This window comes from Carcharodon carcharias, chromosome 3 (genome assembly GCF_017639515.1).
Source record: "Carcharodon carcharias isolate sCarCar2 chromosome 3, sCarCar2.pri, whole genome shotgun sequence".
NCBI classification, from domain to species: Eukaryota; Metazoa; Chordata; class Chondrichthyes; order Lamniformes; family Lamnidae; genus Carcharodon; species Carcharodon carcharias.
This window is the reverse complement of record NC_054469.1, coordinates 7,717,139-7,739,670: the sequence shown is the minus strand read 5'-3', so window position 1 is coordinate 7,739,670 and position 22,532 is coordinate 7,717,139. Positions and strand designations below refer to the sequence as shown.

Genomic DNA, 22,532 nt, shown 5'->3' with positions numbered 1-22,532 from the left:
GTGGGTGTGTGCGGGGGGGCGAGTGGCTGTGTGTGGGGGGCGAGTGGGTGTGTGTGGGGGGCGAGTGGGTGTGTGTGGGGGGCGAGTGGGTGTGTGTGGGGGGCGAGTGGGTGTGTGTGGGGGGCGAGTGGGTGTGTGTGGGGGGCGAGTGGGTGTGTGTGGGGGGCGAGTGGGTGTGTGTGGGGGGCGAGTGGGTGTGTGTGGGGGGCGAGTGGGTGTGTGTGGGGGGCGAGTGGGTGTGTGTGGGGGGCGAGTGGGTGTGTGTGGGGGGCGAGGGGGTGTGTGTGTGTGTGTGAGGAGGGGGTGTGTGAGTGTGTGTGAGGAGGGTGTGTGTGAGTGTGTGTGAGGAGGGGGTGTGTGAGTGTGTGGGGGGGAGGGGGTGTGTGAGTGTGTGTGAGGAGGGGGTGTGTGAGTGTGTGTGAGGAGGGGGTGTGTGAGTGTGTGGGGGGGAGGGGGTGTGTGAGTGTGAGGAGGGGGTGTGTGAGTGTGTGGGGGGAGGGGGTGTGTGAGTGTGTGGGGGGGAGTGGGTGTGTGAGTGTGAGGAGGGGGTGTGTGAGTATGTGGGGGGGAGTGGGTGTGTGAGTGTGAGGATGGGGTGTGTGAGTGTGTGTGGGGGGAGGGGGAGGGGGTGTGTGTGTGTGGGGGGAGGGGGATGTGTGTGTGGGGGGGGCAGTGGGTGTGTGGGGGGGGCAGTGGGTGTGTGGGGGGGCAGTGGTTGTGTGGCGGGGGCAGTGGGTGTGTGTGGGGGGCGAGTGGGTGTGTGTGGGGGGCGAGTGGGTGTGTGTGGGGGGCGAGTGGGTGTGTGTGGGGGGCGAGTGGGTGTGTGTGGGGGCCGAGTGGGTGTGTGTGGGGGCCGAGTGGGTGTGTGTGGGGGCCGAGTGGGTGTGTGTGGGGGGCGAGTGGGTGTGTGTGGAGGGCGAGTGGGTGTGTGTGGCGGGGGCAGTGGGTGTGTGGGGGGGGCGAGTGGGTGTGTGCGGGGGCGAGTGGGTGTGTGCGGGGGGCGAGTGGGTGTGTGGGGGGGGGCGAGTGGGTGTGTGGGGGGGGCGAGTGGGTGTGTGCGGGTGGCGAGTGGGTGTGTGGGGGGGGCGAGTGGGTGTGTGGGGGGGGCGAGTGGGTGTGTGTGGGGGGCGAGTGGGTGTGTGTGGGGGGCGAGTGGGTGTGTGTGGGGGGCGAGTGGGTGTGTGTGGGGGGCGAGTGGGTGTGTGTGGGGGGCGAGTGGGTGTGTGTGGGGGCGAGTGGGTGTGTGTGGGGGGCGAGTGGTGTGTGTGGGGGGCGAGTGGGTGTGTGTGGGGGGCGAGTGGGTGTGTGTGGGGGGCGAGTGGGTGTGTGTGGGGGGCGAGTGGGTGTGTGTGGGGGGCGAGTGGGTGTGTGTGGGGGGCGAGTGGGTGTGTGTGGGGGGCGAGTGGGTGTGTGTGGGGGGCGAGTGGGTGTGTGTGGGGGGCGAGTGGGTGTGTGTGGGGGGCGAGTGGGTGTGTGTGGGGGGCGAGTGGGTGTGTGTGGGGGGCGAGTGGGTGTGTGTGGGGGGCGAGTGGGTGTGTGTGGGGGGCGAGTGGGTGTGTGTGGGGGGCGAGTGGGTGTGTGTGGGGGGCGAGTGGGTGTGTGTGGGGGGCGAGTGGGTGTGTGTGGGGGGCGAGTGGGTGTGTGTGGGGGGGGGAGGGTGTGTGTGGGGGGGGGAGGGGGTGTGGGGGGGGGAGGGGGGTGTGGGGGGGGGAGGGGGTGTGTGTGAAGGGGGGAGGGGGTGTGTGTGTGTGGGGGGAGGGGGTGTGTGTGTGTGGGGGGAGGGGGTGTGTGTGTGTGGGGGGAGGGGGTGTGTGTGTGGGGGGGGAGGGGGTGTGTGTGTGGGGGAGGGGGTGTGTGTGTGGGGGAGGGGTTGTGTGTGTGTGGGGAGGGGTTGTGTGTGTGAGGGGGAGGGGGTGTGTGTGAGGGTGAGGGGGTGTGTGTGTTGTGGGGGAGGGGGTGTGTGTGGGGGAGGGGGTGTGTGGGGGAGTGGGGTGTGTGTGTGTGGGGGGCAGGTGGTGTGTGTGTGGGGGAGGGGGTGTGTGTGTGGGTTGGGGGAGGGGGTGTGTGTGTGGGTTGGGGGAGGGGGTGTGTGTGTTGTGGGGGAGGGGGTGTGTGTGGGTTGGGGGAGGGGGTGTGTGTGTGGGTTGGGGGAGGGGGTGTGTGTGTGGGGGACGGGTTGTGTGTGTGTGGGGGGAGCGGGTGTGTGTGTGTGGGTGAGGGGGTGTGTGTGTGTGGGGCAGGGGGTGTGTGTGTGGGGGGCAGGGGGTGTGTGTGTGGGGGGCAGGGGGTGTGTGTGTGGGGGGCAGGGGGTGTGTGTGTGGGGGGGAGGGTGTGTGTGTGTGGGGGGGAGGGGGTGTGTGTGTGGGGGGGAGGGGGTGTGTGTGTGGGGGGGAGGGGGTGTGTGTGTGGGGGGCAGGGGGTGTGTGTGTGGGGGGGAGGGTGTGTGTGTGTGAGGGGGAGGGTGTGTGTGTGTGGGGGGGAGGGGGTGTGTGTGTGAGGGTGCGGGGGTGTGTGTGTGGGGGGGAGGGGTTGTGTGTGTGGGGGTGAGGGGTTGTGTGTGTGGGGGGGAGGGGGTGTGTGTGTGGGGGGGAGGGGGTGTGTGTGGGGGGGAGGGGGTGTGTGTGTGGGGGGGAGGGGGTGTGTGTGTGGGGGGGAGGGGGTATGTGTGTGGGGGGGAGGGGGGTGTGTGTGGGGGGGAGGGGGTGTGTGTGTGGGGGGGAGGGGGTGTGTGTGTGGGGGGGAGGGAGGGGTGTGTGTGTGTGGGGGGGGGAGGGGTGTGTGTGTGTGTGGGGTGGGAGGGGGTGTGTGTGTGGGGGAGGGGGTGTGTGTGTGGGGGAGGGGGTGTGTGTGTGGGGGAGGGGGTGTGTGTGTGGGGGGGAGGGGGTGTGTGTGTGGGGGGGAGGGTGTGTGTGGGGGGGAGGGTGTGTGTGTGTGTGTGGGGGGGAGTGGGTGTGTGTGGGGGGGAGGGTGTGTGTGGGGGGGAGGGGGTGTGTGTGTGTGAGGGAGGGGGTGTGTGTGTGTGAGGGAGGGGATGTGTGTGTGTGAGGGAGGGGGTATGTGTGTGTGTGTTGGGGGGGATTGGGTGTGTGGAGGGGAGGGGTGTGTGTGGGGGGGAGGGTGTGTGTGGGGGGGAGGGGGTGTGTGTATGTGGGGTGGGGGGGAGGGTGTGTGTGTGTGAGGGAGGGGATGTGTGTGTGTGAGGGAGGGGATGTGTGTGTGTGAGGGAGGGGGTGTGTGTGTGTGAGGGAGGGGGTATGTGTGTGGGGGGAGGGGGTATGTGTGTGGGGGGAGGGGGTGTGTGTGTGGGGGGGAGGGGGTGTGTGTGTGGGGGGGAGGGGGTGTGTGTGTGGGGGGGAGGGGATGCGTGTGTGTGGGGGAGGGGATGCGTGTGTGTGGGGGAGGGGGTGTGTGTGTGTGGGGGAGGGGGTGCGTGTGTGGGGGGGAGGGGATGTGTGTGTGTGTGTGTGTGTGAGGGAGGGGTTGTGTGTGTGTGGGTGGTAGGGGGATGTGTGTGTGGGGGGGGCAGTTGGTGTGTGGCGGGGGCAGTGGGTGTGTGGGGGGGTGTGGGGGGGGTGTGGGTGTTTGCGGGGGGCAAGTGGGTGTGTGCGGGGGGGAGTGGGTGTGTGCGGGGGGGGGAGTGGGTGTGTGCGGGGGGCGAGTGGGTGTGTGCGGGGGGCGAGTGGGTGTGTGCGGGGGGGAGTGTGTGTGTGCGGGGGGGAGTGTGTGTGTGCGGGGGGGAGTGTGTGTGTGCGGGGGGGAGTGTGTGTGTGCGGGGGGGAGTGTGTGTGTGCGGGGGGGAGTGGGTGTGTGCGGGGGGGAGTGGGTGTGTGCAGGGGGGGGAGTGGGTGTGTGCGGGGGGGGAGTGTGTGTGTGCGGGGGGGAGTGTGTGTGTGCGGGGGGGAGTGGGTGTGTGCGGGGGGGAGTGGGTGTGTGCGGGGGGGAGTGGGTGTGTGTGTTTGGGGGAGTGGGTGTGTGAGGGGGGGAGTGGGTGTGTGAGGGGGGGAGTGGGTGTGTGCGGGGGGGAGTGGGTGTGTGTGTTGGGGGGAGTGGGTGTGTGAGGGGGGGAGAGGGTGTGTGAGGGGGGGAGTGGGTGTGTGCGGGGGGGAGTGGGTGTGTGCGGGGGGAGTGGGTGTGTGCGGGGGGGAGTGGGTGTGTGCGGGGGGGAGTGGGTGTGTGCGGGGGGGAGTGGGTGTGTGCGGGGGGGAGTGGGTGTGTGCGGGGGTGAGTGGGATGTGTGCGGGGGGGAGTGGATGTGTGCGGGGGGGGAGTGGGTGTGTGCGGGGGGGAGTGGGTGTGTGCGGGGGGGAGTGTGTGTGTGCGGGGGGAGTGTGTAGTGTGCGGGGGGGAGTGTGTGTGTGCGGGGGGGAGTGTGTGTGGTGGGGGGGAGTGTGTGTGGTGGGAGGGAGTGTGTGTGGCGGGGGGGAGTGTGTGTGGCGGGGGGGGAGTGTGTGTGGCGGGGGGGAGTGTGTGTGGGGGGGGGGGGTGTGTGTGGGTGCGGGGGGGGTGTGTGTGTGGTGGGGGGGGAGTGTGTTGTGTGCGGGGGGATTGTGTGTGTGCGGGGGGGGTGTGTGTGTTGTGCGGGGGGGAGTGTGTGGTGCGGGGGGGAGTGTGTGTGTGCGGGGGGGAGGAGGTGTGTGTGTGCGGGGGGAGGAGGTGTGTGTGTGAGGGGGGGAGGAGGTGTGTGTGTGCGGGGGGGAGGAGGTGTGTGTGTGCGGGGGGGAGGAGGTGTGTGTGTGCGGGGGGGAGGAGGTGTGTGTGTGCGGGGGGGAGGGGGTGTGTGTGTGTGGGGGAGGGGTTGTGTGTGTGTGGGGAGGGGTTGTGTGTGTGGGGGGAGGGTGTGTGTGTGTGGGGGAGGGGTTGTGTGTGTGTGGGGGAGGGGTGTGTGTGTGTGTGGGGGAGGGGTTGTGTGTGTGAGGGTGAGGGGTTGTGTGTGTGTGGGGGAGGGGTTGTGTGTGTGAGGGTGAGGGGTTGTGTGTGTGTGTGGGGGAGGGGGTGTGTGTGTGTGGGGGAGGGGGTGTGTGTGTGTGGGGGAGGGGGTGTGTGTGTGTGGGGGAGGGGGTGTGAGTGGGGGAGGGGGTGTGTGTGCGGGGGGGGAGGGGCTGTGTGTGCGGGGAGGGGAGGGGGTGTGTGTGCGTGGGGGAGGGGTGTGTGTGCGTGGGGGAGGGGTGTGTGTGCGTGGGGGAGGGGTGTGTGTGCGTGGGGGAGGGGTGTGTGTGGGGGGGGAGGGGTGTGTGTGGGGGGGGAGGGTGTGTGTGGGGGGGGAGGGTGTGTGTGTGGTGGGGGGGAGTGGGTGTGTGTGTTGGGGGGGAGTGGGTGTGTGTGTGTGTGTGTTGGGGGTTATTGGGTGTGTATGTGGGGGGGAGGGTGTGTGTGTGTGGGGTGGGGGGGAGGGTGTGTGTGTGTGGGGGGGAGGGTGTGTGTGTGTGTGGGGGGGGGGAGGGTGTGTGTGTGTGAGGGAGGGGATGTGTGTGTGTGAGGGAGGGGGTGTGTGTGTGGGAGGGGGTGTGTGTGAGGGGAGTGGGTGTGTGTGTGGGGGGAGGGGATGTGTGTGTGGGGGGAGGGGGTGTGTGTGTGGGGGGGAGGGGATGTGTGTGTGGGGGGAGGGGGTGTGTGTGTGGGGGGGAGGGGATGTGTGTGTGGGGGGAGGGGGTGTGTGTGTGGGGGGGAGGGGATGTGTGTGTGTGAGGGAGGGGATGTGTGTGTGTGAGGGAGGGGATGTGTGTGTGTGAGGGAGGGGGTGTGTGTGTGGGAGGGGGTGTGTGTGTGGGGGAGGGGGTGCGTGTGTGTGGGGGAGGGGGTGCGTGTGTGTGGGGGAGGGGGTGCGTGTGTGTGGGGGAGGGGGTGCGTGTGTGTGGGGGAGGGGGTGCGTGTGTGTGGGGGAGGGGGTGCGTGTGTGGGGGGAAGGGGGTATGTGAGTGTGTGGGGGGGAGGGTGTGTGTGTGTGTGTGTGTGTGAGGGAGGGGGTGTGTGTGTGTGTGTGGGGGATAGGGGGATGTGTGTGTGGGGGGGCGCAGTTGGTGTGTGGCGGGGGCAGTGGGTGTGTGGGGGGGTGTGGGTGTGTGTGGGGGCGAGTGGGTGTGTGCGGGGGGCGAGTGGGTGTGTGCGGGGGGCGAGTGGGTGTGTGCGGGGGGCGAGTGGGTGTGTGCGGGGGGGAGTGGGTGTGTGCGGGGGGGAGTGGGTGTGTGCGGGGGGGAGTGGGTGTGTGCGGGGGGGAGTGGGTGTGTGCGGGGGGGAGTGGGTGTGTGCGGGGGGCAAGTGGGTGTGTGCGGGGGGGAGTGTGTGTGCGGGGGGGAGTGTGTGTGTGCGGGGGGGAGTGTGTGTGTGCGGGGGGGAGTGTGTGTGTGCGGGGGGGGGAGTGTGTGTGTGCGGGGGGGAGTGGGTGTGTGCGGGGGGGAGTGTGTGTGTGCGGGGGGGAGTGTGTGTGTGGGGGGGGAGTGTGTGTGTGCGGGGGGGAGTGTGTGTGTGCGGGGGGGAGTGTGTGTGTGCGGGGGGGAGTGTGTGTGTGCGGGGGGGAGTGTGTGTGTGCGGGGGGGAGGAGGTGTGTGTGTGCGGGGGGGAGGGGGTGTGTGTGTGTGGGGGAGGGGTTGTGTGTGTGTTGGGGAGGTGTGTGTGTGTGGGGGAGGGGTTGTGTGTGTGTGGGGGAGGGGTGTGTGTGTGTGGGGGAGGGGTGTGTGTGTGAGGGTGAGGGGTTGTGTGTGTGTGAGGGTGAGGGGTTGTGTGTGTGTGGGGGAGGGGTTGTGTGTGTGTGTGGGGGAGGGGTTGTGTGTGTGTGGGTGAAGGGTGTGTGTGTGAGGGTGAGGGGTGTGTGTGTGTGGGGGAGGGGTGTGTGTGTGTGTGGGGGAGGGGTTGTGTGTGTGTGGGGGAGGGGTTGTGTGTGTGTGGGGGAGGGGTTGTGTGTGTGTGTGGGGGAGGGGGTGTGTGTGTGTGGGGGAGGGGGTGTGTGTGTGTGGGGGAGGGGCTGTGTGTGCGGGGGAGGGGCTGTGTGTGCGGGGGAGGGGCTGTGTGTGCGGGGAGGGGAGGGGGTGTGTGTGCGTGGGGGAGGGGTGTGTGTGCGTGGGGGAGGGGTGTGTGTGCGTGGGGGAGGGGTGTGTGTGGGGGGGGAGGGTGTGTGTGGGGGGGGAGGGTGTGTGTGTGGTGGGGGGGAGTGGGTGTGTGTGTTGGGGGGGAGTGGGTGTGTGTGTGTGTGTGTTGGGGGTTATTGGGTGTGTATGTGGGGGGGAGGGTGTGTGTGTATGTGGGGTGGGGGGGAGGGTGTGTGTGTGTGGGGGGGAGGGTGTGTGTGTGTGTGGGGGGGGGAGGGTGTGTGTGTGTGAGGGAGGGGATGTGTGTGTGTGAGGGAGGGGGTGTGTGTGTGAGGGAGGGGGTGTGTGTGTGAGGGAGGGGGTGTGTGTGTGAGGGAGGGGGTATGTGTGTGGGGGGAGGGGATGTGTGTGTGGGGGGAGGGGGTGTGTGTGTGGGGGGGAGGGGATGTGTGTGTGTGAGGGAGGGGATGTGTGTGTGTGAGGGAGGGGATGTGTGTGTGTGAGGGAGGGGGTGTGTGTGTGGGAGGGGGTGTGTGTGTGGGGGAGGGGGTGCGTGTGTGTGGGGGAGGGGGTGCGTGTGTGTGGGGGAGGGGGTGCGTGTGTGTGGGGGAGGGGGTGCGTGTGTGTGGGGGAGGGGGTGCGTGTGTGGGGGGAAGGGGGTGTGTGAGTGTGTGGGGGGGAGGGTGTGTGTGTGTGTGTGTGAGGGAGGGGGTGTGTGTGTGTGTGTGGGGGATAGGGGGATGTGTGTGTGGGGGGCGCAGTTGGTGTGTGGCGGGGGCAGTGGGTGTGTGGGGGGGTGTGGGTGTTTGCGGGGGGCGAGTGGGTGTGTGCGGGGGGCGAGTGGGTGTGTGCGGGGGGCGAGTGGGTGTGTGCGGGGGGGGAGTGGGTGTGTGCGGGGGGGGAGTGGGGTTGTGCGGGGGGGGAGTGGGTGTGTGCGGGGGGGGAGTGGGTGTGTGCGGGGGGGGAGTGGGTGTGTGCGGGGGGGGGAGTGGGTGTGTGCGGGGGGGGGAGTGGGTGTGTGCGGGGGGGGAGTGGGTGTGTGCGGGGGGGGAGTGGGTGTGTGCGGGGGGGGAGTGGGTGTGTGCGGGGGGGGAGTGGGTCGTAGTGCGGGGCGCGTGGGTGTGTGTGGCGGGGGCGAGTGTGTGTGTGCGCGGGCGGGAGTGGGTGTGATGCGGCGGGTGGAGTGGGTGGTGTGCGGGGGGGGAGTGGGTGTAGTGCGGGGGGCGAGTGGGTGTGTGCGGGGGGCGAGTGGGTGTGGGCGGGGGGCGAGTGGGTGTGTGCGGGGGCGAGCTGGGTGTGTGCGGGGGCGAGGTGGGTGTGTGCGGGGGGCGAGTGGGTGTGTGCGGGGGGAGTGGGTGTGTGCGGGGGGGAGTGTGTGTGTGCGGGGGGGAGTGTGTGTGTGGGGGGGGAGTGTGTGTGTGCGGGGGGAGTGTGTGTGTGCGGGGGGAGTGTGTGTGTGCGGGGGGGAGTGTGTGTGTGCGGGGGGGAGTGTGTGTGTGCGGGGGGGAGTGTGTGTGTGCGGGGGGGAGTGTGTGTGTGCGGGGGGGGAGTGTGTGTGTGCGGGGGGGAGTGGGTGTGTGCGGGGGGGGAGTGGGTGTGTGCGGGGGGGGAGTGGGTGTGTGTGGGAGGAGCAGTGTGTGTGTGCGGGGGGGAAAGCAGTGTGTGTGCGGGGGGGGAAGCAGTGTGTGTGTGAGGGGGGAAGCAGTGTGTGTGTGCGGGGGGGGAGTGGGTGTGTGCGGGGGGGGAGTGGGTGTGTGCGGGGGGGGAGTGGGTGTGTGCGGGGGCGAGTGTGTGTGTGCGGGGGCGAGTGTGTGTGTGCGGGGGGGGAGTGTGTGTGTGCGGGGGGGGAGTGGGTGTGTGCGGGGGGGGAGTGGGTGTGTGCGGGGGGGGAGTGGGTGTGAGGGGTGGGGGGAGTGCGTGTGTGTGGGGGGGAGTGCGTGTGAGGGTTGGGGGGAGTGGGTGTGAGGGGTGGGGCGAGGGTGCGGGGGAGGGGCGAGGGTGTGTGTGTGTGGGGGGTGGGGCGAGGGTGCGGGGCTTGGGGCGAGGGTGTGTGTGTGGTGGGGGGGGTGAGGTGGGGGTGTGTGTGGGCGGGGGGGTGAGGTGGGGGTGTGTGTGGGGGGGGTGAGGTGGGGGTGTGTGTGGGCGGGGGTGTGAGGTGGGGGTGTGTGTGGGCGGGGGGGTTGAGGTGGGGGTGTGTGTGCGCGGGTGGGGCGAGGGTGGGGGTGTGTGTGGGGGGGATGGTGAGGTGGGGGTGTGTGTGGGTGGGTGGGGCGAGGGTGGGGGTGTGTGTGGGGGGGGGATGGTGAGGTGTGGGTGGGTGGGGCGAGGGTGGGGGTGGGTGTGGGGCGAGGGTGGGGGTGGGTGTGGGTGTGGGGGGTTGGTGAGGTGGGGGTGAGGTGGGGGTGTGTGGGGGAGGGGGGGTGAGGTGGGGGTGTGGGGGGGTTGGTGAGGTGGGGTTGTGGGGGGGGTGGGGGGGTGAGGTGGGGGTGTGGGGGGGGTGTGGGTGTGGGGGGGTTGGTGAGGTGGGGGTGAGGTGGGGGTGTGTGGGGGGTTGGTGAGGTGGGGGTGTGGGGGGGGTGGGGGGGTGAGGTGGGGGTGTGGGGGGGTGGGGGGGTGAGGTGGGGGTGTGTGTGGGTGGGGGTGAGGTGGGGTTGTGTGGGGTCGGGGGGTGTTAAGGTGGGGGTGTGTGTGGGTGGGGGTGAGGTGGGGTTGTGTGGGGTCGGGGGGTGTTGAGGTGGGGGTGTGTGGGTGGGTGGGGCGAGGGTGGGGGTGTGTGTGGGTCGGGGGGGTGAGGTGGGGGTGTGTGTGGGCGGGGGAGTGAGGTGGGGGTGTGTGTGGGCGGGGGGGTTGAGGTGGGGGTGTGTGTGGGTGGGTGGGGCGAGGGTGGGGGTGTGTGTGGGTGTGGGGGGGTTGGTGAGGTGGGGGTGTGGGGGTGTTGGTGAGGTGGGGGTGAGGTGGGAGTGTGTGTGGGTGGGTGGGGCGAGGGTGGGGGTGTGTGTGGGTGTGGGGGGGTTGGTGAGGTGGGGGTGTGGGGGGGTTGTTGAGGTGGGGGTGTGTGGGGGTGGGAGGGTGAGGTGGGGGTGTGTGTGGGTGGGGGTGAGGTGGGGTTGTGTGGGGTCGGGGGGTGTTGAGGTGGGGGTGTGTGTGGGTGGGAGGGTGAGGTGGGGGTGTGGGCGGGGATGGTGAGGTGGTGGTGGTGAGGTGGGCGGGGGTTGTGGGGGCACATGCACTGACCACAACTTCCCCTCCCCCACCCCATCCACCTATCCTACAACTACCACACCTCCTCACCCAATCGTCCCTACCCCTGCCCCCCCCCCCGCAGCACGGTGTGGGGGAGCTCTGCTGAGTGGGTGGGCTGCAGGTGAAGGTGGGAGGGGATGTTAAACAAGGTCCCTGTTCTGGGTCAGTAGAGCTTGGCTGTATGACTGGAAAACTCCCCACTGCTGGCTCCTTGGACAGACGTTTTCCTGGACACTCGTTACTGATGCGATTCAGATTTTCCATTCTCTTTAAAATAGCTGGCTCATGTTATCAAACAAAACACAAACACGTGCTGGCACTCAGAGCGGGCATCGCTGAGGCACAGGCGGGTTGTGCTGACTCTTCTCAGTCTGCACTGTGTGACTGACTATATTCCAACGCTCTACTTAAACTATCCACTCACAAACTCTTTAACTCTTTCCTCCTGTTGAAAAGTGCAGCTAGAACCTCAGCTCTGTGTCTTTACTCTGACTGAGTCCCGCTCTCACCATCACCCCCCTGTATCCACTGACCGACACAGACCCTCCCCGATTGGTTAACTCCACAGCCCCCACCGCCCCCATCTCTCCAATCTCCCCCCGACCCGTCCCCACAGCTCCCCGAGATTTCTGCGTTCCTTGGAGGGTCAGTACTGAGGGAGAGCTGCACTGTCAGAGGGTCAGTACTGAGGGAGTGCTGCACTGTCAGTGGGTCAGTACTGAGGGACTGCTGCACTGTCAGTGGGTCAGTACTGAGGGAGTGCTGCACTGTCAGAGGGGCAGTATTGAGGGAGTGCTGCACTGTCAGAGGGTCAGTATTGAGGGAGTGCTGCACTGTCAGAGGGTCAGTTCTGGCAACTGCTGCACTGTCAGAGGGTCAGTACTGAGGGAGTGCTGCACTGTTGAAGGTACTGTCTTTCGGATGAGTTGTTAAACCGAGCCTCTGCCCTGTCATGTGGATGTAAGAGGGCTGTGGCCATTATTTGAAGAAGTGTGGGGGAGTTCTTCCTGGTTTTCTGACCAATATTTATCTCTGAATCCATGTCAATAAAACAGATTTTATTTGGTTATTATCACATTGCTGTTTGTGGGATCTTGCTGTGTGCAAACTGGCTGCTGTGTTTCCTCCAAACCAACAGTGACTACACCTCAAAATGGCCTTTGTTGATTGAGGCGCTTTGGGACATTGAGATAGTGCAAGTTACTATAGAAATGCAGCTCCTTTGGCCGGTCAGTAGATGCTGAATCGAGGGAATTTGGGTTTCTTTTATACGTGACTTTTTCCTGCTCTGATAACTATCGATTGCCTTTGGCTGACTGACCCCTGACCCCCGGCACTGTTTCACCTTTGCAGTTATTGAGACACCGTGTGACCTCTGACCTGGTCCTGACCGAGATCCTGCTCAGCAGTTTGCTGCCCTGCCTGGTCGATACGTCCACTATCGTCCGAATGTTGTCCATCAGAGGCCTGGGGAACGCTGCAGTCGGAGCATCGCACAAGGTCAGGACTCTCTCCACGCACCCCCCCAAACACACCGGGAATTATAAATCCCCTCCCCCACCCACCCCCCCCCCCCTCCCAGCATCAGCAGGAGGAAAGAGGTTGGGGTGGGAGGGGTAGGGTCTGGGGTCTGGGATCAGTGTGGTTTGGGGTGAGAATCTGGAGGGTGTGTTCCATGGAATGGTAACTGCGTGGGGGTGGGGGGTGTGTTTCGGTTTGGGGTGGGGATCTGGGCCGGTGTGTTTCGGCGATGTTTGAGGACTCTGGGTCTATACTCGATGGAGTTTAGAAGGATGAGGGGGGATCTGATTGAAATTTACAGAATACTGAAAGGCCTGGATAGAGTGGACATGGGGAAGATGTTTCCATTAGTAGGAGAGACCAGGACCCGAGGGCACAGCCTCAGAGTAAAAGGAAGACCTTTTAGAACAGAGATGAGGAGAAACTTCTTTAGCCAGAGAGTGGTGAATCTATGGAATTCATTGCCACAGAAGGCTGTGGAGGCCTGGTCATTGAGTGTATTTAAGAACGAGCTAGATAGGTTCTTGATTGGTAAGGGGATCAAAGGTTATGGGGAGAAGGTGGGAGAATGCGGTTGAGAAACTTATCAGCCATGATTGAATGGCAGAGCAGACTCGATGGGCCGAATGGCCTAATTTCTGCTCCTATGTCTTATGGTCTTATGTTTAGCGGGTCGGCAGCAGGGGGGGGGCGGCGTTAAGCAGTGAGGGCAGTTTTATCGGGGGAGGGGGGTTGGTGGTAGTGATCACTGAGGGGATGTTCAGTGGGGGAGGGGTAGCGATTCCTTGGTGGGGGGGATATGAAGCAGAGGGGTGTGGGATTAAGGGGTGGGTAGCAATCACAGGAGGTCAAGCAGGGGGGGTTTGGGGCGGATAGTGGGCTCTGGGTCGTTAAATGGTGTTTTGGGGGTGATAGGTTTTGGGGGAGCACGTTAAGCAGGGTTTTGGGGCAGATAGTGGGCTGTTTGCAGACAGCACAAAACTTGCTGGGAATGAGAGTGGTGAGGAGGGTGTTAAGATGCTTTGAGGTGATTTGGACAGATTGAGCAAATCCATGGCAGTTGCAGTATAATGTGGAATAAGTGTGAAGTTATCCACCTCAGTAGGAAAAACAGAAAGGCAGAGTGTTATTTAAATAGTGATAGATTGGGGAATGTTGGTGTACAAAGGGACCTGGGTGTCCTTGTACACCAGTCACTGTTAAGCGAAATGGTATGTTGGCCTTCATATGAACATATGAACAAGGAGCAGGAGTAGGCCATTCAGCCCCTCAAGCCTGCTCCACTATTTAACAAGATCATGGCTGATCTGATAGTAACCTCAAATCTGCATCCTGCCTACCCTCGATAACCTTTCACCTCCTTGCTAACCAAGAATCTATCCACCTCCTCAAAAATATTCAGACTCTGCTTCCACTGTCTTGTGAGTAAGAGTTCCAAAGACACTCAACCCTCAGAAAAAAATTTCACCTCATCTCTGTTTTTAAAAATAAGGGATTTAACAGTGACCCCTAGTTCTAGGTTCTCCCATAAGAAGAAACACCCTCTCCACATCCACCCTATCCAGACCCCTCAGGATCTTATACGTTTCAATCAAGTCACCTCTTACTCTTCTAAACTCCAGCGGATACAAGCCCAGCCTGTCCAACCTTTCCTCATGAGATAACCTGCCCATTCCTGGTATTAGAACAAAGAACAAAGAAAAGTACAGCACAGGAACAGACCCTTCGGCCCTCCAAGCTTGCGCCGATCATATTGCCCGTCAACTAAAGCATTTTGCACTTCCGGGGTCCGTATCCCTCTATTCCCATCCTATTCATGTATTTGTCAAGCTGCCTCTTAAACACCACTATCGTACCTGCTTCCACCACCTCCTCTGGCAGCGATTTCCAGACACTCACTACCCTCTGCGTAAAAAAAACTTGCCCCGCACATCTCCTCTATAGTTTTCTCCTCTCACCTTAAATCTATGTCCCCTAGTAATTGACTCTTCCACCCTGGGAAAAAGCTTCTGACTATCTACTCTGTCCATGCCACTCATAATTTTGTAAACTTCTACCAAGTCGCCCCTCAATCTCCATCGCTCTAGTGAGAACAATCCGAGTTTCTCCAACCTCTCCTCATAGCTAAGAACCTCCAGAGCAGGCAGCACCCTGGTAAACCTCCTCTGCACCCTCTCAAATGCCTCCATATCCTTCTGGTAATGTGGCGACCAGAATTGCACGCAATATTCCAAGTGTGGCCTAATCAAGGTTCTATACAGCTGCAGCATGACTTCCCAGCTTTTATACTCAATGCCCCTGCCAATGAAGGCAAGCATGCCATATACCTTCCTGACTACCTTATCCACCTGTGTTGCCACTTTCAGTGACCTGTGGACCTGTACACCCAGATCCCTCTGCCTGTCGATGCACTTAAGGGTTCTGCCATTTACAGTATAATTCCTGCCTGTATTAGATATTCCTAAATGTATAACCTCTCATTTGTCCGGATTAAACTCCATCTGCCATTTCTCCGCCCAAGTCTCCAACAATCTATATCCTGTTGTATCCTTTGACAATCCTCTTCACTACCTGCAACTCCTCCAACCTTAGTGTCGTCTGCAAACTTACTAATTAGCCCAGTTACATTTTCCTCCAAATCATTTATGTATACTACAAACAGCAAAGGTGCCAGCACTGATCCCTGCGGAACTCCAATAGTCACAGCTCTCCATTCAGAAAAGAACCCTTAGTCTAGTAAACGTTCTCTGAACTGCATCCAATGCATTTACATCCTTCCTACAATGAGGAGACCAATACTGTACACAATACTCCCAATGTGGTCTCACCAGTGCCCTGTCTGACTGAAGCATAACCTCCCTACTTTTATAACCAATTCCCCTCGCAATAAATGATAACATTCTATTAGCTTTCCTAATACTCGCTGTGCCTGCATACTAGCCTTTTGTGATTCATGCACCAAGACACCCAGATCCCTCTGTATTTCCAAGCTCTGCAATCTCTCACCATTTAAATAATATGCTTCTCCTTTACTTTTCCTGCCAAAATGGACAATTTCACATTTTCCCACCTTATACTCCAGATGCCACATCTTTGCCCTCTCATGTTATATCTTTTTGTAGTCTCCTTTTGTCCATTTCACAACTTACTTTCCTACCTACCTTTGTGTCATCAGCAAATTTGGCAACCATCCCTTTGTCCAAGTCATCGATATAAATTGTAAACAGTTGAGGTCCCAGCACTGATCCCTGTGGGCAACCTGAAAAAGACCCATTTATACCTACTCTCCTCTTCCCCTTAACCAGCCACTCTTCTATCCATGCTAATATGTTACCCCCCCTTGAGCTTTCATTTTCCACAATAACCTTTGATGTGGCGCTTTATCAAATACCTTTTGGAAATCTAAGTACAGTATATCCACTGGTTCCCCTTTATCCAGCACATGTTACTTTCTCAAAGAACTCCAATAAGTTGTTTAAACATGATTTCCCTTTCACAAAACCAGGTTGATTCTGCCTGATGACCTTGAGCTTATCCAATAATGCTATAGCTTCTAACATTTTTCCTATGACAGATGTTAAGCTAACTGGCCTGTAGTTTCTCGCTTTCTGTCTCTGCCCCGCCAACTATCTTCCAATCGAATGGGACCTTCCCTGAATCTTAGGGACTTTTGGAAAATTAAAACCAATGCATCAATTATCTCACTAGCCGCTTCTTTGAAGACCCTAGGATGAAGTTCATCAGGATCCGGAGACTTGTCAGCCCACAGCTCCAGCAATTTACTCAGTACCACTTCCCTGGTGATTGTAATTTTCCTGGGATTCCCCCTCCCATTTCCTGATTTACAGCTGCTTCTGGGATGTTACTTGTATTCTTTTTAGTGAAGACTGATGCAAAATACCTGTTCAATTCATCTGCCATTTCCTTGTTTTCCATTATCAGTCCTCCAGACTCACTTTCTATGGAACCAACGCTCACTTTGTTAACTCGTTTATTTTTAAAACATTTGTAGAAACTCGTACTATCTGTTTTTATATTTCTGGCCAGCTTTCACTCATACTCTAACTTTTCCCTCCTTGTTAATCTTCAGTCATCCTTTGCTGTTCCTTATATCCTGTCCAATCTTTGTACGTTCCACCTATCTTTCTGCAATTATGTGCCTTTTCTTTAAGTTCGAGACTATCTTTAACTTTTCTAATTAACCACGGATGGTGTGTCTGTCCCTTGGACCTTTTCTTACTTGTTAGAATGTATCTATTTCTGAAATATCCCCTTAAATGTTTGTCGCTGCATCTCTATTGACCTTAATCTAATCTGCCAATTCACTTTAGCCAGCTCTGCTTTCATGCCCTCATAATTGCCCTTATTTAAGTTTAAAAACAGTCTCAGACCGATTCCTCTCTCAAACTGAATGTAAAATTCAATCATATTATGGTTGCTGCTACCTAGGGGGCATCTTCACTACGAGATCATTAATTAATCCCATCTCATTCCACAATACTAGGTCTAGTATAACCTGCTCTCTGGTTGGCTCCAGAACACGCTGTTCTAAGAAACTATCTTGGAAATATTCTATGAACTCCACATCTAGGCTACCTTTGCCCATTTAACTTTTCTAGTCTACATGTAAATTAAAATCTCCCATGATTATTGCCGTACCTTTCTGACAAACTCCAATTATTTCTTCCTTTATGCTGCATCCTACCATGTGGTTACTATTAGGGGGCCTCTACACCACTCCCACATGTGACTTCATTCCTTTATCATTTCTCATCTCTATCCAAACCATTTCCACATCCTGGTTTCCTGAACTTAGGTCATCCCTCTCTAATGTGCTAATACCATCATTAATTAGCAGAGCCACCCCTCCACCTTGACCTCACTTCCTGTCCTTCCTAAATGTCCTGTGCCCTTTAATACTCAGGTCTCAATCCATGTCCTCCTGCAGCCATGTCTCTATAATGGCTATCAAATCGTACTTGTTTATTTCTGTGTGCTCTCCGTTCATCTGTTTTGTTTCATTGCAAGAGGACTTGAGTATAGGAGCAGAGGTGTCTTACTGCAGCTGTTCAGGACCTTGGTGAGACCCACACCTGGAGAATTGTGTGCAGTTTTGGTCTCCTTTCCTAAGAAAGGATATACTTGGATATACTTGCCATAGAGGGAGTGCAGTGAATGTTCACCAGACTGATTCCGGGGATGGCAGGATGAGGAGGGATTGGGCCGACTAGGCCTGTATTCACTGGAGTTTAGAAGGATGAGAGGGGATCTCATTGAAACAAATAAAACTCTGACAGGGATGGACAGACTGGATTTTGGGGTGATGTTTCCTCTGGCCGTGAAGGTCTAGAACAAGGGGTCACAATCTTAGGATTTGGGGTAAGTCATTTACCAAGGAAGCAGACTCTACTGAGGTCATTGTGACAGAAGTTGACAAGGCACTGGGACTGGATGAGGATATTGAAGGAAGTGAGTAGAAATTGCAGAGGCACTGGCCATAATCTTTCAGACTTACCTAGACTCAGGGGTGGTGTCAGAGGACTGGAGAATTGCAAACATTATGCCCTTGTTCAAAAGAGGCTGTAAGGATAAGCCCAGCAATTACTGACCAGTCAGTTTAATTTCAGTGCTGGGGAAGCTTCCTGAAACAATTATTCAGGATAGAATTAATAGTTCTATTAACAATAGTATATGTTCTATTAATAATTATTAATGATGGGCAGATAGGTGGCAGATGAAGTTCAATATAGAGAAGTATGAGGGGATTCATTTTGGTAGAAAGAACATGGACAGACAATATAAAATAAAGGATACAATTCTTAAGGGGGTGCAACCTGGCAAATTACCACATGGTCAGTTTACTCTCGACCATCAGTGAAGTGATGGAAGGGGTCATCAACAGTGTTATCAAGCGACACTTGCTTAGCAATAACCTGCTCACTGAAACCCAGTTTGGGTTCTGCCAAGGCCACTCAGCACCTGACCTCATTACAGCCTTGGTTCAAACATGGACAAAAGAGCTGAACTCCTGAGGTAAGGTGAGAGTGACTGCCCTTGACATCAAGGCAGCATTTGACCGAGTGTGGCATCAAGGAGCCCTAGCAAAACTGGAGTCAGTGGGAATCAGGAGGAAAACTCGCCACTGGTTAGAATCATACCTAACACAAAGGGAAATGCTTGTGGTTGTTGGAGGTCAGTCATCTCAGTTCCAGGACATCGCTGCAGGAGTTCCTCAGGGTAGTGTCCTAGACCCAACCATCTTCAGCTGCTTCATCAATGATCTTCCTTCCATCATAAGGTCAGAAGTGGGGATGTTCACTGATAATTGTACAATGTTCAGCACCATTTGCGACTCCTCAGATACTGAAGTAGTCCATGTCCAAATGCAGCAAAACCTGGACAACATCCAGGCTTGGGCTGACAAGTGGTAAGTGACATTCATGCCACACAATTGTCAGGCAGTGACTATCACCAACAAGAAAGAATTTAACCATCGCCCCATGACATTCAATGGCATTACCATCACTGAATCTCCCACCATCAACATTCTGGGGGTTACCATTGACCAGAAACTGAACTGGACTAGCCATATAAATACTGTGGCTACAAGAGCAGGTCAGAGGCTGGGAATCCTGCGACGAGTAACTCACCACCTGACTCCCCAAAGCCTGTCCACCATCTACAAGGCACAAGTCAGGAGTGTGATGGAATACTCCCCACTGGCCTGGATGAGTGCAGCTCCCACAATGCTCAAGAAGCTTGACACCATCCAGGACAAAGCAGCCTGCTTGATTGGCACCATATCCCCAAACATTCACTCCCTCCATCACCAACGCACAGTAGCAGCAGTGTGTACCATCTACAAGATGTACTGCAGGAACTTGCCAAGGCTTCTTAGACAGCGCCTTCCAAACCCATGATCACCACCATCTAGAAGGTCAAAGGCAGCAGATAGAGGCAACACCACTACTTGGAAGTTCCCCTCCAAACCTTTCCCCATGTTGACTTGGGAATATATCACCGTTCCTTCACTGTTGCTGGGTCAAAATCCTGGAACTCCCTCCCTAACAGCATTGTGGGTGTACCTACACCACATGGACTGCAGCGGCTCAAGAAGGCAGCTCACCACCACCTTCTCAAGGGCAAATAGGGAGGGGCAATAAATGCTGGCCCAGTCAGTGAAGCCCACATCCCATGAATGAATAAAAAAAGCAGAGCAGAGGGACTTGGGTGCATATGTGAATAGATCATTGAAGATAGTAGGACAGATGGGGAGTGTGGTTAATAAAGCATACAGTATCCTGGCCTTTATTAATAAGAGCATGGAGTACAAGAGCATGGATATTATGCTGAGCTTATATAAGACAGTAGCTAGACCTCCGCTGGTGTATTGTGTCTTCTTCCTAGGCAGCCCCTCGGGGTCGAGGGTGATTTGCTTCCACAATAAAAATGTGTTCTCAGGTGCCTGAAGAGTCCAATATGTGACCTACAGTCTCTGTCACAGGGGGGGAAGACGCTGGTAGGAGGAACAGATGGATGGGGTGTCCTGGTTGCCAAGCACTTCTTTTGTTGTCGACACTTGGCTTCAGCTAGTCCTTGACAATGAGACTCGTGTTCCCGGATGCTTTCCCTCCACTTCAGGCAGTGTTGGGCCAGGGATTCCCAGATGTCGGTGGGGATGTTGCACTTTTTCACGGAGGCTTTGAGGGTGTCCTTGAAACGTTTCCTCTGCTCTCCTGGGACTCGCTCACCATGTCAAAGCTCCGAGTAGAGCAGGGGTCTCGTGTCAGGCTGCAGACGATGTGGCTTGATGGTGGTCAATGTTTCAATGCCGGAGATGTTGGTCTGGGAACACTGCCGTTGGTGCACCTGTCCTGCCAATGGGTTTGCAGGATCTTGCAGAGGCAGCGCTGGTGGGACTTCTCCAGAGTTTTGAGGTGCCTGCTGTACATAGTCCTCATCCTTGAGCCATACAGGAGAGCAGCTATCACTACTGCTCCGTAAACCTTGAGCTTGGTGCAGGGTTTGAGGTCCTGGTCTTCAAACACACTCTTCCTCCAGCAGCTGAAGGCTGCGCTGGCACACTGAAGGTGGTGTTGAACCTCGTCATCGATGTCTGCCCTTGTTGACAGTCTCTGCTCCACATTTTGCAGCTCCATCTGCAAAATACTCTGATCGATCTTGGGTCTAAAGTTGATGATCCCTCTCACGTCCTCACATTAATCTGCATCTGCCACACGTTTGCCACAAACTCAGTCTATTTGCTTCACCGTTGTCCAAGGCTTTGTCTTAGATTTTGATAACTGGGGGGGCAGTGCGGTGTGGAGGGGGCAGGTTGGTGGAGGACCTTTGTCTTACGGATGTTTAGTGTAAGGCCCACGTTCTCGTATGCCTCGCGCAAGGTGTTGACGATGCCTTGGAGCTCGGTCTCCGAGTGTGCGCAGAAGCATTGTCTCCATATTGTAGCTAAATGACAGAGAATGGGATGACCTTGGATATGGCCTGCAGGCAGTGGAGGGTGAACAGGTTCCCGCTTGTTCTGTCATTTATCTCCACTCCAGCGTGGAGCTTGCTGAGGGTGAGATGGAGCATTGCAGTAAGGAAGATCGAGAAGAGCGTTGGTGCAATGACACAGCCTGGCTTGTCCCCGGTCCAAATGTGGATCGGGTCTGTGATGGATCCGTGGGTCAGGGATCACGACTTGCATCCCATCATGGAGCAGGTGGAGGATGGTGACAAATTTTTAGGGGCAGCCAAAGCAGAGGAAGATGCTCCATAATCCTTTGTGGTCGGCAGTGTGGAAGGCTTTGTGAGATCAAGGATTGGTGCTGTTCCCTGCATTTCTCTTGCAGTTGCCTTGCGGTGAAGATCATGTCCTCTGTGGCCCTTGGTGGGTGTAATCCACATTGTGAACAGTCCTGGGCACCACATTATAGGCAGGATGTGAACACATGGGAGAGAGTGCAGACGAGGTTTACAGGAATGGTTCCAGGGATGAGAAACTTCAGCTATGAGGATAGATTGGAGAGGTTGGGACTGTTCTTCTTGGAGAGGAGGAGGCTAAGGGGAGATTTGATAGAGATGTTCAAAATCATGATGGGGCTGGACAGAGTAGATAGGGAGAAGTGGTTCCTGCTCGTAAAAGGATCAAGAACGAGAGGGCACAGATTTAAAGTGATTTTGCAAAAGAAGCAAATGTGATGAGAAAAAACTTTTTCACAGCGAGTGGTTCGGGTCTGGAATGCGCTGCCTGGAAGTGTGGTGGAGGCAGGTTCAATCGAGGAGAATGATTATTTAAATAGAAACAATGTATAAGGGTATGGGGGAGAAAACAGGAGATTGGCACTAAGACATAATGCTCATCCGGAGAGCCGGTGCATGGACCGAATGGCCTCCTCCTTTAATTTATTCATTCATGGGATGTGGGCACTGCTGGCTAGACCAGCATTTATTGCCCTTGTTCAGAGGGCATTTAAGAGTCAACCACGTTGCTGTGGGTCTGGAGTCACATAGGCCAGACCAGATAAGGACAGCAGATTTCCTTCCCCAAAGTGAACCAGATGGGTTTTTACAACAATCGACAATGGTTTCATGGTCATTGTGGGTCCGATTATTTTTAATTGGAATTCAAATTTCACCATCTGTTATGGTGGGATTCGAACCCAGGTCCGCAGAGAATTACCTTGGGTCTCTGGATTAATAGTCCAGTGACAATTCCACTGGCTCCCCTCCTCTGCACCGTAACATTGTGATTCAGGACAGGGATGAGGAGAAATGTCTTCACTCAGAGGGTGGTGAACCTATGAAATTTTCTACCACAGAGGCTGTGGAGGCCAATTCACTGAATATATTGAAGAAGGAAATAGGTAGATTTATAGACTCTAAAGGCATCAGAGGGTATGGGGAGAGAGCGGGAGTGTGGTGTTGAGATAGAGGATCAGCTATGATCATATTGAATGGCGGAGTAGGCTCGAAAGGCTGAATAACCTGCTCCTATCTACGTTTAAGCGAGGCGGAGGGGGGGTGTTTCGGGAAGGATAGCAGGCTCAGTGGGGGGGGGGGGGGGTTGTTAATTGGGAGGTTTTGGGGTGGGTAGTGGGCACAGGGTGGTGAAGTTGGGCGTTTCAAGGAGGGTAGCGGGCACGGGGTGGTGAAGTGGGGCGTTTCGGGGAGGATAGCGGGCACGGGGTGGTGAAGTTGGGCGTTTCGGGGAGGATAGTGGGCACGGGGTGGTGAAGGGCGTTTCGGGGAGGATAGCGGGCACGGGGTGGTGAAGTTGGGCGTTTCGAGGAGGGTAGCGGGCACGGGGTGGTGAAGGGCGTTTCGGGGAGGATAGCGGGCACGGGGTGGTGAAGGGTGTTTCGGGGAGGATAGCGGGCACGGGGTGGTGAAGGGTGTTTCGGGGAGGATAGCGGGCACGGGGTGGTGAAGGGTGTTTCGGGGAGGATAGTGGGCACGGGGTGGTGAAGGGCGTTTCGGGGAGGATAGCGGGCACGGGGTGGTGAAGGGTGTTTCGGGGAGGATAGCGGGCACGGGGTGGTGAAGTTGGGCGTTTCGAGGAGGGTAGCGGGCACGGGGTGGTGAAGGGCGTTTCGGGGAGGATAGCGGGCACGGGGTGGTGAAGGGTGTTTCGGGGAGGATAGCGGGCACGGGGTGGTGAGGTGGGGCGTTTCGGGGAGGATAGCAGGCACGGGGTGGTGAAGGGCGTTTCAGGGAGGATAGCGGGCACGGGGTGGTGAAGTGGGG

General features: G+C 58.2%; 1 protein-coding gene across 1 annotated transcript in view; it reads left to right on the top strand.

Annotated features, from left to right (window-relative positions):
- mroh1 (maestro heat-like repeat family member 1) overlaps window positions 1-22,532 on the top strand; it is a 190,321-nt gene that overhangs the window by 158,663 nt on the left and 9,126 nt on the right. Inside the window, exon 36 of the mRNA XM_041183382.1 lies at window positions 11,619-11,765. Within this exon, the coding sequence (XP_041039316.1) occupies window positions 11,619-11,765 (147 nt within the window). The remainder of the gene's footprint in view (window positions 1-11,618; window positions 11,766-22,532) is intronic.